The 13,977-nt window shown below is 37.2% G+C and overlaps 1 protein-coding gene across 1 annotated transcript in view; it reads right to left on the bottom strand.

The window, feature by feature from the left end:
- The window catches only part of C7H2orf73 (chromosome 7 C2orf73 homolog), a 36,720-nt gene that overhangs the window by 893 nt on the left and 21,850 nt on the right, over window positions 1-13,977 (bottom strand). Inside the window, exon 4 of the mRNA XM_032352120.1 lies at window positions 439-554. Within this exon, the coding sequence (XP_032208011.1) occupies window positions 439-554 (116 nt within the window). The remainder of the gene's footprint in view (window positions 1-438; window positions 555-13,977) is intronic.

Genomic DNA, 13,977 nt, shown 5'->3' with positions numbered 1-13,977 from the left:
CAGCATTTGTGATTGTACCCCAAACGTCAGGTAGTTTCAACAAATGACTTAAGGTAAAATATGAAAACAAACATCGGCAGTTGGGGGGAAAAAATCTGGCAATCGTCACATTAATGTCTGACTTTGTATTAAATCTCAGATGCATTCCTGCCACGCCCACATGAGCATTGCCAACGGTTTATCAAACTGCTCTGATATTACCTTAAGTGAATGACTGTAATAATTGAAACCAAACTCCAAAGACTGTGATCCAAAATTATGACATCATTCCTTAATTTTAACTGTAACATGTTGCTGAGCTTTTTATCCCCCTAACAACCATGTTAGTTTGTTCAAATAGACTTTTCGAAAGACAGTCATGACTTAGAAAAGCTTAATGTTCTACCATAAACCTGTTCCATCCTAAAGTATTAAATAATTGATTCAGAATACTCTCACCTTTCCCCGGATGGGCTCGTTGGGACTTTTCCTAGCATCATATTGATGTAAAAAAGAGATGTGTTCTATAAAATTCTTTTGAAGTTCTGCTGATGCATCAGGAGAGGCAAGTGGAACTGAGGAAAAAAAAGATTTTGTCAAGTCAGGACAAAAATTAGATTTGTATATGGAAATATAATCAATATTCATAATCACATTTTTTAAAAAAATGCTAATAATACTAAATTTTTAAAAGTATGGATAAATATAATGAATGCAACATTCTTTTTCCATGAAAAGAACCAAATCAAAACAACTGAATTAGCCCCATATGAGGCATTAGTAGTACTTTCTAAAACTAATATTAATGCAACAATGGCTTTAAAATTCTGTTAGAAATGTCTCTTGCACAAAAACCAACCAAAATTGTAGGAAAGGTGTAAATACAATTCATTTGTCAACTCATTTTTTACTACACGAAAGGCTATGTGAACTTTATGCATATGTTGTTCCCCACTAGCACTAACAGAATGACCTGGGAGACTCCAGGGCTGTTGCAGTTGTAGTAGAACATGTGATTCTTTTCATTTCCCATTGATGGACGTTCTGAAAATTTGTAAGACTGTAAAACCCTTTAAAAATCACTTTTAAATAATCTTTCAAGCTAGGTGATGGGTATATAGGGATTCATTCTATTGGTCTCCTCTGTTCCATATTTTTATTTTTTATTTTTTATTTTATTTTATTTTTTTTAAGATTTTATTTATTTATTTGACAGAGGGAAATCACAAGTAGATGGAGAGGCAGGCAGAGAGAGAGAGAGAGGGAAGCAGGCTCCCCGCTGAGCAGAGAGCCCGATGCGGGACTCGATCCCAGGACCCTGAGATCATGACCTGAGCCGAAGGCAGCGGCTTAACCCACTGAGCCACCCAGGCGCCCTGTTCCATATTTTTAATAACTTCTAAAACTCACTTTATTTTTACTTTTAGCATGCAAGGTTATATAAGGATCAGAACAACTCCCTGTTTAGTGAGGTAAAATTACATCAAGGAAAAATTTTAAAATTTCTCCCTTTTATAAAAAAGTCACATATAGGAAGTTATGTATACCTACCATATCTCTGGAATAACATTCAAGAGATTGATAAAGTGACTGCTGCAGGGGGAGAGAATTCGGTCACTGGAGGACAGAGGTGGGTTCACTTTCATTGTATATTCTTTTGTGCCATTTGAATTTTATACTATATGCATGTGTTAACTATTAAAAAATGAAATTTAATTTTTAAAAAATCTTGCCTTTAAAGTTAGGGAGAATATATAAGAAGAAGAAATATGTGGAGAAATATGTTAGTAAACTCAGACTACTAAGCATTCATGAATCCAATTTAATATTCAGACATTGATATAAACTAATCTTATTAGCAGGAATGATGAGTCTTTAAGTATTTATATATTACATGATTTGAAATGGCAATCTTTTCCCTGTTAGCAGGGAAAAAAAAAGTTAACTAATGATATTTCCTTTATTTCTAGTTGAGATCAGTTGCTCAAAACTCATTTTCTACATAATCATTACCTTTTTTTTTTTTTTTTTTAAAGGATTTGCTAGTGTACAAAAGAACAGCAGGTGCCAAAGATTTACTAAAAATGTACGGGAACTATGACACTGAGAAAAGTCTAGCCATACTTACACATATTTTTTCTACCATTTGGGAAAAGACTACTGGGTTTTGGGTGACTGTCATGGTCATTCATGGGGAGAGATTTTTAAATCTCCTCTTGACACCCCATCCCCACATTGCCTTGGGAAGGTCATTGCTTTCCCCAGGGGGAAGAAACTGGCAGCAACTGGCTAGCCATCTGCTGTCAACTGAGTAAGTTTGGAACAGCACAGAAGTCCCTTTAGAGTAAGGAGCTGATGAAAACAGATGCATGCTGCCCCTTTGGGTATTTGCCCTGCTACCATTCCTCCAGAAACCATCAGTGCTGGTGGACTGAAAACATCAAGAGATTGCCTTTTCTTGGGTTGCCTCTTTTTAGGAATTTAAAGTGGGAGGGAGGGGTGGTGTTCTAACTAGAGGGTGACCTAGTATAGTGACAGCAAATGGAAATGACCAAGGTTGGTTTTACAGGATCTGACACTCTCTAGCCTGACCATCATTTTCTTTCCTTTAAATTCACTGGGAGGCACACAAGCCAGACCCTAGTTTTTACATTTTGCCTCTACAGGGCTGTTGATTCCCCTTGGGGAACATGACCTATTAAGATAATCTAGACAGACACTGTAAAGAAAGACAACAAAATTAAAAACATATACTGTGTGAGGCTGAATAATTAGAACTGATACTCTAAGAATTTAAAATAAGCACAAAAAAACACCCTCAAAGACACAGAAAGTATTAATATGAAGTAAGAAGACAGCCCTACAATTATAGTGAAACAATATATAAAAATTAAAGGCTTATGGAAAGAAATATTTTTCATTTGTAATATTAAATCTAGGTTATTAATATAAATCATAAGTAACTATAAATAACTCTATATACAAAGGCCCCCTTTGAACCTTAAAAATCTTATATCAAAACATATTACTCTCAAAAGATTAACTGGACTTCCTGCAGACTTGATGTAACAATAGGATCCAGAAGACAATGGAATAATATCTTCCAAGTATAAAAGGTAAATAACCATGAACTAAGAATTCTATACCCAACTCTACTTTCACCCATTAGAGTGAAGGCAATTTAAAGACATTTCAGACAAAAGTAAAGTGAAGCGTTAGCTACTCCTAAACTCTCATGGGAAGAACAATTTAACAACATGTCATAGTCCATTACATTGGTTACCCTATTTTATTGGTCTTCCACTATTCACATGCCTGTACAGTCCCCTCCTTGTGAATGTAGGCTGGCTTTGAGATTAGCTTTAACCAATAAGATATAGCAAAAGTAATACTGCCAGTTCCAGGAATAAACCTTGAGAAAGCCTTTCAGCTTCTGTTTCTGAAATTTTGGGAGCCCTGAACTGCTATGTAAGAAGTTCAGCTACCCTCAAATGGAGGGACCACATGTAGAAAGAAGGGCCTGGCCATTGAAGACTCCTTGCTGAGCCCAGTCCTCAGATGACCTTCCTAGTGAATACAGTCACCCAAGTGTTCACCACTAAGACCAGCCAAAGAACTGTCCAGCTGAGCCCAGCCCAAATTACAAAATCATGAGCAAATAAAGTGATGATTGTTTTTGAAGCAATGGAATTTTGGGGTGACTTGTTATGCAATTAAGAAACAGAAATACTTCAGAAACAAATCAATTAAATCAATTAAAATGAATTATCTTTTAAATAGTGATCCAGGGGCATGTTGGTGGCTCAGTCGGTTAAGTGTCTGCGTTCTGCTTGGATCATGATCCGGCTCCTGGGATCAAGCCCTGTGTTGAGTTCCCTGCTCACGGGGAGCCTGCTTTTCCCTCCCCTCCCCATTAGTGCTCTTTCTCACTATCTCTCTCTCTTTCTCTCTCTCTCAAATAAATAGAATCTAAATACATACATACATACATATACACATACATACATAGTGATCTAGAACCTCCCAGAGTCTCAAAAATAATAACTAAAAAAACAAAACAAAACAAAAAACCCATGTCATTATGGGTACAAATAAAGGAAATAAAAAGAATACAAATCTGAGCTATTAGAGAATTTCTTTACCCCAACATATTTGTTAAAATTAAACATTACTACCACATTAATTTATGCAAATATATGAGATTTTTAAAGAAGCCCACAATAGTGAAGAACATTTAAGTAGGAAAACATCAAAGAAGATATTCAATTTCTTTGTGATTATTCTACTTCAGAATTCAAGTTGAACCCAAAGTAATTACTTAAAAGAAGCCTTGTTTTATGAGGATTACAAAACATAAGGCAAAGTCCATGAAGAATGTTTGAAATCCACTCTCTGTTTCTTGGAAACTTGATCTAATTAAAATAGAAATTTTCTAAACAAGGATACACCAAACAAGTTGGTGTCTAGCCATCTATATTTTACCAACAAAGCCAGAATTTATTCAAACACACAACTTGATCTTTATTGGTGGGAACTCAGCAACTTTTACTTTGGGAAATTTTCTTAACTTTTTGTGTCTTAGTCTACTTAAAAAACATTCATCTGTAATATTTTTCTATCAGATACCCCATTCTTCTAGGTAGCAATTATTTTGATCTTATATAAAAGTAATATAAAAAATAATGGTATAGATTTTCAAAATACAGTGAAAAAACTTGAGCATAATTCTAGCAAGAAATCATTATGATGCTACACCTTGGTGCAAAAGAGACAACACTAACGCCTACTTCAGAAAATTTTTTTCATGATTATAATATGATTTTGTAATTCAAGAAAACATTAAGATATCAAGTCATTGATAAAAACTGCAACTTTTATTTAAGTAGGACTTTCCTCACAAATTAGATCAGCCTTTCCAATTTATAAAGTTTTATGATATAAAACCCACAGTGAACCCTTATTCTTATAGCAGCTCAGGATATGATGGAGCCCAGCCATTTGTTGAAGTGACCGTGGATGGCAGCCAGGAAATTGTGTGGTGGTACAAGAATAAAGGGCACTTTCATTATCAGCACAAAATGACATTGCTGAAATGCCAAAGACCAGGCGTAATTAAGTGGGCTGATGGAACAGAATGACCAGATGACGACTTTTAATTGGTATGATGCATGTTTACATCCACAGTTTTGAAGTCTGTATGTATATGCACATATATATACATATATGTAAAATCTGGAATATACAAACTAGTATATATATACATATTTTTTAAATGTTATGTTCAAATATTTCCTCTTTAAAACCCTTTTCACTAGTATCCAAACATCATCCGAAATATGAATAAATTGCAGACCTATATTGTGTTGTGTATGTTTGTTTAATTACATTATGTTTTTAATCTGTTGGATAGATCTGGGCATCATTCTAGGACCTGGGATATAATAATGAATGTGGGAATGAGAAACACAGTAAGAGAGAGACAGAGACAGAAGCGGGGCGAGGTGTGGGTGAAGGGGGAAGGAAGGCGAGGAAGGAAAAAGTGAGACTTCCACACTTGGTTTCCAAAGCTAAATTCCAGCTAAAGACCTAGCATAATACAATGCAATTATCAATAATAAAAATAGCTTCCATTTGTTGTGTCCTTTGTACCAAGCACTGTGGTAGGCAACTTTACACATTTTTTATTTCTCCTCACAGTCCTGCAAAGTAGGGAGTATTATTTGCACTTCTTGAATTGAGGAAATAAAATGATGAAATTTAAGTAATGAGCCTAGGGATCAAACCACTAAGTGCTAAGACAGTATTACATTCTACAGGGAGGGAGTATTGATGGTGAGAAGGTGACCATGATTTCCAGTTAAACATGACAAATTCAACATGTGCATTTCCCCCACCCCCTCCCAAAACATGGGTATAATGATGGTAAATACCTTAAAAAGCTTAAATCCTTAGGAAAATAGAGAACTAAATAAGAGCAAAGATACTAAAAAATTTGGAAACCAGAAAGCAGATGGTTAAATGGCAATGAACTTGAGTAGACCACAAAAAAACCTGGAAGCTAAGTGCTTATGGGGATGGGGTGGGGTGCCAGGAGGGCTCAAAAAATGGAGGCATCTGACAGATATGGGACAGGAAACATGGAACAAGGTGAAGAGCCAACAGAGGATTATTGGAGAAATTCCCAGATCTTTTGTTCCCCACTCCAGACGGAGATTTGGAGTATTTCACTCTGGGAAAATAGATGGGCTCAATAGAGCAGACCTATAGGCATTGATGTTGAGGGTGTGGAGTGGGTGGTTTCTTAGGAAATGGCTGGGCCTTGCCTGGTCATCCTAGAACAAAGCCCAGCCCTCTGTTCTCATCTTCTACCGTGTCCCATACTGAACTGGAGTAGAAGCAACCACTCTTTATGAGAAAGAACTGGGATCTGACTGGTTACTTAACCAAAAAGTTAAAAAAAAAGAATCATAGAATATTAAATATACTAAACTTAGATACGTTATTCTAACCAGTTCAGTCTTCAGATTTTTATTGGAATGCCAATGCATTTCCTTTGTGGAAATATCCACTGATTAGAATTGTACTGTGTGTTTCTTGTGGGAACCACACCCCTAATGTATCCTTTATAGTTTCTTTAAAACAGAATGAAAATTTAAAGATACATCTGAAATTAAATGACTAAAGAATCCAAGATTTAAAAAATTCACTCCAGGTCCTCTTTTATAATGATTTTGTCCATACCTAATTAGAACTTTTAAAAGTCAGTGACTTTTGGGGGCATCTGTGTGGCTCAGTCAATTAAGTGTCCAATTCTTGATTTTGGCTCAGGTCATGATCTCACAGTGGTGAGATCAAGCCCTACATCTACTTGTCCCTCTTCCTCTGCTCCTCCACCTGCTTGTGTTCTGTCTCCCCACCACAATAGATAAATGAAGTCTTTTTTTTTAAAAAAGTTAAACCACCTTTTGGCAAGACTTTCCAAAGTATTCAACTTTGACTGTATCCTAGAAACTCTCTTAATACTCAAATTTTAATTTATAAGAATAAGTAGATTATGGAAATATAGTAACAAGTACACAGGCATGAGTCATTTTGGGAATAACCATGGCTTTCAGAGAACATTCTCTGCCTCCTTGACCTGAGTTAAATACCCTTCTTTTTTTTTTTTCTAATTAAAATTTTAAAATCTTTTTATAAACATATAATGTATTTTTATCCCCAGGTGTACAGGTCTGTGAATTGCCAGGTTTACACACTTCACAGCACTCACCATAGCACATACCCTCCCCAATGTCCATTAACCCAACCCCTCTCTTTTGACACCCCTCCCCCCAGCAACCCTCAGTTTGTTTTATGAGATTGAGAGTCGCTTATGGTTTGTCTCCCTTCCCATCCCATCTTCTTTCATTTATTCTTTTCCTATCACCCAAATCCCCCATGTTGCATCTCCACTTCCTCATATCAGGGAGATCATATTATAGTTGTCTTTATCTGATTGACTTATTTCGCTAAGCATAATACGCTCTAGTTCCATACATGTCATCGGAAATGGCAAGATTTCATTTCTTTTGATGGCTGCATAGTATTCCATTGTGTATATATACCACTTCTTCTTTATCCATTCATCTGTTGATGGACATCTGGGTTCTTTCCATAGTTTAGCTATTGTGGACATTGCTGCTATAAACATTCGGGTGCACGTGCCCCTTCAGATCACGACGTTTGTATCTTTAGGGTAAATACCCAGTAGTGCAATTGCTGGGTCATAGGATAGCTCTATTTTCAACTTTTTGAGGAATCTCTATGCTGTTTTCCAGAGTGGTTGCACCAGCTTGCATTCGCACCAACAGTGTAGGAGGGTTTGCCTTTCTCTGCAAACTCACCAGCGTCTGTCATTTCCTGACTTGTTAATTTTAGCCATTCTGACTGGTATAAGGTAGTATCTCATTGTAGTTTGGATTTGTATTTCCCCGATGCCGAGTGATGTGGAGCACTTTTTCATGTGTCTGGTGGCCATGTGGATGTCTTCGTTGCAGAAATGTCTGTTCGTGTCCTCTGCCCATTTCTTGATTAGATTATTTGTTCTTTGGGTATTGAGTTCGATCAGTTCTTTATAGAGTTTGGACACTAGCCCTTTATCTGATATGTCGTTTGCAAATATCTTCTCCCATTCTGTCAGTTGTCTTTTGGTTTTGCTAACTGTTTCCTTTGCTGTGCAAAAGCTTTTGATCTTGATGAAATCCCAATAGTTCATTTTTGCCCTTGCTTCCCTTGCCTTTGGTGATGTTCCTAGGAAGAAGTTGCTGCAGCTGAGGTCAAAGAGGTTGCTGCCTATGTTCTCCTCAAGGATTCTGATGGATTCCTTTCTCACATTGAGGTCCTTCATCAATTTTCAGTCTATTTCTGTGTGTGGTGTAAGGAAATGGTCCAATTTCATTTTTCTGCATGTGGCTGTCCAATTTTCCTAACACCATTTATTGAAGAGACTGTCTTCTTTCCATTGGACATTCTTTCTTGCTTTGTCGAAGATTAGTTGACCATAGAGTTGAGGGTCTATTTCTGGGCTTTCTATTCTGTTCCATTGATCTATGTGTCTGTTTTTGTGCCAGTACCATACTGTCTTGATGATGACAGCTTTGTAATAGAGCTTGAAGTCTGGAATTGTGATGCCACCATCTTTGGCTTTCTTTTTCAATATTCCTTTTCTGGTTCCATATACATTTTAGGATTATTTGTTCCATTTCTTTGAAAAAAAAAAAGAATGGGATTTTGATAGGGATTGCATTAAATGTGTAGAATGCTTTAGGTAGCATAGACATTTTCACAATATTTGTTCTTGCAATCCAGGAGCATGGAACATTTTTCCATTTCTTTGTGTCATCCTCAATTTCTTTCATGAGTACTTTATAGTTTTCTGAGTATAGATTCTTTGCCTCTTTGGTTAGGTTTATTCCTAGGTATCCTATGGTTTGGGGTGCAATTGTAAATGGGATTGACTCCTTAATTTCTCTTTCTTCTTTCTTGCTGTTGGTGTACAGAAATACAACTGATTTCTGTGCATTGATTTTATATCCTGACACTTTACTGAACGCCTATACAAGTTCTAGCAGTTTTGGAGTTGAGCCTTTTGGGTTTTCCACATATAGTATCATATCATCTGTGAAGAGTGATAGTTTGACTTCTTCTTTGCCGATTTGGATGCCTTTAATTTCTTTCTGTTGTCTGATTGCTGAGGCTAGGACTTCTAGTACTATGTTGAATAGCAGTGGTGATAATAGACATCCCTGCCATGTTCCTGACCTTAGTGGAAAAGCTTTCAGTTTTTCTCCATTGAGAATGATAATTTGCAGTGGGTTTTTCATAGATGGCTTTGATAACATTGAGGTATGTGCCCTCTATCCTTACACTTTGAAGAGTTTTGATCAGGAAGGGATGCTGTACTTTGTCAAATGCTATTCAGCATCTATTGAGAGTATCTTATGGTTCTTGTTCTTTCTTTTATTGATGTGTTGTATCACATTGATTGATTCGCGGATGTTGAACCAAACTTGCAGCCCTGGAATAAATCCCACTTGGTCGTGGTGAATAATCTTTTTAATGTACTGTTGGATCCTATTGTCTAGTATTTTGGTGAGAATTTTCACATCTGTGTTCATCAAGGATTTTGGTCTGTAATTCTCTTTTTTGATGGGATCCTTGTCTGGTTTTGGGATCAAGGTGATGCTGGCCTCATAAAATGAGTTTGGAAGTTTTCCTTCCATTTATATTTTTAGGAACAGTTTCAGGAGAGTAAGAATTAATTCTTCTTTAAATGTTTGGTAGAATTCCCCTGGGAAGCCGTCTGGCCCTGGGCTTTTGTTTGTTTGGAGATTTTTGATGACTGTTTCAATCTCCTTACTGGTTATGGGTCTGCTCAGGTTTTCTGTTTCTTCCTGGTTCAGTTGTGGTAGTTAATATGTCTCTAGGAATGCATCCATTTCTTCCAGATTGTCAAATTTGTTGGCATAGAGTTGCTCATAGTATGTTCTTATAATTGTTTGTATTTCTTTGGTGTTGGTGGTGATCCCTCTTCTTTCATTCATGATTTTATTTATTTGGGTCCTTTCTCTTTTCTTTTTGATAAGTCTGGCCAGGAGTTTATCAATCTTATTAATTCTTTCAAAGAACCAGCTCCTAGTTTTGTTGATTTGTTCTATTGTATTTTTGGTTTCTATTTCACTGATTTCTGCTCTGATCTTTATGATTTCTCTTCTCCTGCTGGGTTTAGGCTTTCTTTGTTGTTCTTTTTCCAGCTCCTTTAGGAGTAGGGTGAGGTTATGTATTTGAGACCTTTCTTGTTTCTTGAGAAAGGCTTGTATTGCTATATATTTTCCTCTCAGGACTGCCTTTGCTGTGTCCCACAGAATTTGAACTGTTGTGTTTTCATTATCATTTGTTTCCATGAATTTTTTCAATTCTTCTTTAATTTCCTGGTTGACCCATTCATTCTTTAGAAGGATGCTGTTTAGTCTCCATATATTGGGTTCTTTCCAACTTTCCTCTTGTGATTGAATTCTGGCTTCAGAGCATTGTGGTCTGAAAATATGCAGGGAATGATCCCAATCTTTTGATACCAGTTGAGACCTGATTTAGGACCCAGGATGTGATCTATTCGGGAGAATGTTTCATGTGCACTAGAGAAGAATGTGTATTCTGTTGCTTTGGGATGAATTGTTCTGAATATATCTGTGATGTCCATCTGGTCCAGTGTGTCATTTAAGGCCTTTATTTCCTTGTTGATCTTTTGCTTGGATGATCTGTCCATTTCAGTGAGGGGAGTGTTAAAGTCCCGGGCTATTATTGTATTATTGTTGATGTGTTTCTTTGATTTTGTTATTAATTGGTTTATATAGTTGGCTGCTCCCACATTAGGGGCATAGATATTTAAAATTGTTAGATCTTCTTGTTGGACAGAGTCTTTGAGTATGATATAGTGTCCTTCCTCATCTCTTATTATGGTTTTTGGCTTAAAATCTAATTGATCTGATCTAAGGATTGCCACTTTTGCTTTCTTCTGATGTCCATTAGCATGGTAAAATGTTTTCTACCCACTCACTTTAAATCTGGAGGTGTCTTCGGGTCTAAAATGAGTTTCTTTCTTTTTTTTTTTAAAGATTTTTTTTTTAAATTTATTTGAGAGAGAGACAGTGAGAGAGAGCATGAGCGAGGAGAAGGTCAGAGGGAGAAGCAGATGCCCCATGGAGCTGGGAGCCCCATGCAGGACTCGATCCCCGGACTCTGGGATCATGACCTGAGCTGAAGGCAGTCGTCCAACCAACTGAGCCACCCAGGTGTCCCTAAAATGAGTTTCTTATAGGCAGCATATTGATGGGTTTTGTTTTATTATCCATTCTGATACCCTGTGTCTTTTGATTGGGGCATTGAGCCCATTAACATTCAGGGTAACTATTGAGAGATATGAATTTAGTGCCATTGTATTGCCTGTAAGGTGACTGTTACTGTATATTGTCTCTGTTCCTTTCTGATCTACTACTTTTAAGGTCTCTCTTTGCTTAGAAGATCCCTTTCAATATTTCCTGTAGAGCTGGTTTGGTGTTTGCAAATTCTTTCAGTTTTTGTTTGTCCTGGAAGCTTTTTATCTCTCCTTCTATTTTCAGTGATAGCCTAGCTGGATATAGTATTCTTGGCTGCATGTTTTTCTCATTTAGTGCTCTGAATAGATCATGCCAGTTCTTTCTGGCCTGCCAGATCTCTGCGAATAAGTCTGCTGCCAATCTAATATTTTTACCATTGAATGTTACAGACTTCTTTTCCTGGGCTGCTTTCAGGATTCTCTCTTTGCTGCTAAGACTTGTAAATTTTACTATTAGGTGATGGGGTGTGGACCTATTCTTATTGATTTTGAGGGGGATTCTCTGCACCTTCTGAATTTTGATGCTTGTTCCCTTTGTCATATTAGGGAAAATCTCTACAATAATTCTCTCCAATATACATTCTGCTCCCCTCTTTTCTTCTTCTTCTGGAATCCCAGTTATTCTAATGTTGTTTCGTCTTATGGTGTCACTTATCTCTCGAATTCTCTCCTCGTGGTCCAGTGTTTGTCTCTTGTTTGCTCAGCTTCTTTATTCTTTGTCATTTGGTCTTCTATATCACTAATGCTTTCTTCTGCCTCATTTATCCTAGCAGTAAGAGCCTCCATTTTTGATTGCACCTCATTAATAGATTTTTTTATTTCAACTTGGTTAGGTTTTAGTTCTTCTATTTCTCCAGAAAGGGCTTTTATCTCTTCAGAGATGGTTCCTCTAATATCTTCCATGCCTTTTTCGAGCCCGGCTAGAACCTTGAGAAGCGTCAATCTGAACTCTGACATATTACTGATGTCCATATTGATTAGGTCCCTAGCCTTTGGTATCGCCTCTGTTCTTTTTTTTGTGGTGAGTTTTTCCACCTTGTCATTTTGTCCAGATAAGAATATATGAAGGAGCAAATAAAATACTAAAAGGGTGGCAAAGACCCTAGGAAAATGCACTTTAACCAAATCAGAAGTGACCCCAAATCATGGGGGCGAGAAAGGGGATAAAAAGAAGTTCAGAAAAAAAAATTAAAAACAGAAACAAAAATAATAAAAAGAAATATATATATATATTAGACTGGTGACTAAAACACTCACTTAATTTGAGAGTATTTTGGTCTCTTAGTAGAAACTACCTCCCAAAATTTTAAAGAATGAAAAACATATATAAGGGTAAACACAATGAGGGGATGGAATATGCCTATAAAGATGAAAAAAAATTTTTTTTAATTTCTAAAAAATTAGTTGATAAAGTAAGTTGGTTGGGAGAATAAAGAAAAAGAAAGTGGAGAGAATTTGCTCCGGCTGGAGAGTAGAACAAGCCTAGAGCTAGATTTAGGGTAGATTTTGATCTATTAGAAGTTGTACCTCAAATTTTTTAGCAGAAAAAACCCTATGTGTATACAAAAAATAAAGTTAGATACAATGAAGGATAAAGTATGACTATAATAATGAAAGTTCAAAAAAGATTATATTATTTATTTTTATAGAAGATATTGTTAAGGTAAACTAGTTAAAAAACATTAAAGAGGAAAGGGTAAAAGTTTAAAAAAATTTAGAAGAAGAAAAAAAAATTAAATTAACTGCAAGACTAAAGAATCATGGGGAGAAAGCCATGAATTCCATGCTTTGCTTTCTTCTCCTCTGGAATTCCACTGTTCTCCTTGGTAAATGAACTTGGTCTTGGCTAGATTTCTTGTTGATCTTCTGGGGGAGGGGCCTGTTGTAGTGATTTCCAAGTGTCTTTGCCCCACGTGGAATTACACCACTCTTACCACGGGCCAGGCTAAGTAATACCTCGGGTTTGCTTTTGGGAGCTTTTGTTCCCTGAATGCTTTCCGTAGAGTTCCGGAGGACAGGAATGAAAATGGCGGCCTTCCAATCTCTGGCCTGGAGGATCCGAGAGTTCGGGGGCTCCACTCTTCAGTGTGACCTCAGAGAAAAGCTCTCAATCACTCCTGTTTCCCTGGCCTATGGCCGTGCTCCAAGCTCACCCAGCCTGAGACCAGTGCAAGGTAACCCCGAGTTGAGAGCTCACTCCTTGGCTCCGTCTCTGTAGCCAGCTTCCCCGCTCTAATACCTGTGAGCTCTGCAACACTCAGACACCCCCAATCCTTCTGTGACCCTGTGGGACCTGGGGCCACGCTGACCCCACATGGGCTTCACCCCGGTTTAGCCTCTGGAGCGATGTTGCTCAGTGGAGCAGACTATTAAAAGTCCTGATTTTGTGCTCTGTTGCTCTGCCACTTGCCGGGAGCTGGCCCCTCCCCCAACGGTCTATCTTCTGGTCACCTTGGATTCATTTCTCCGCTGTCCTACCTTTCAGAAAGTGGTCAATTTTCTGTTTCTAGAATTGTTGCTCTTCTTCTCTTTGGACTCCTGTTGGATTTGTAGGTGTTTGCAATGGCTTGATAAGCTATCTAGCT

Source organism: Mustela erminea, chromosome 7, assembly GCF_009829155.1.
Source record: "Mustela erminea isolate mMusErm1 chromosome 7, mMusErm1.Pri, whole genome shotgun sequence".
In the NCBI taxonomy this organism is placed as follows: Eukaryota; Metazoa; Chordata; class Mammalia; order Carnivora; family Mustelidae; genus Mustela; species Mustela erminea.
This window is presented reverse-complemented; position numbering and strand designations above follow the sequence as displayed.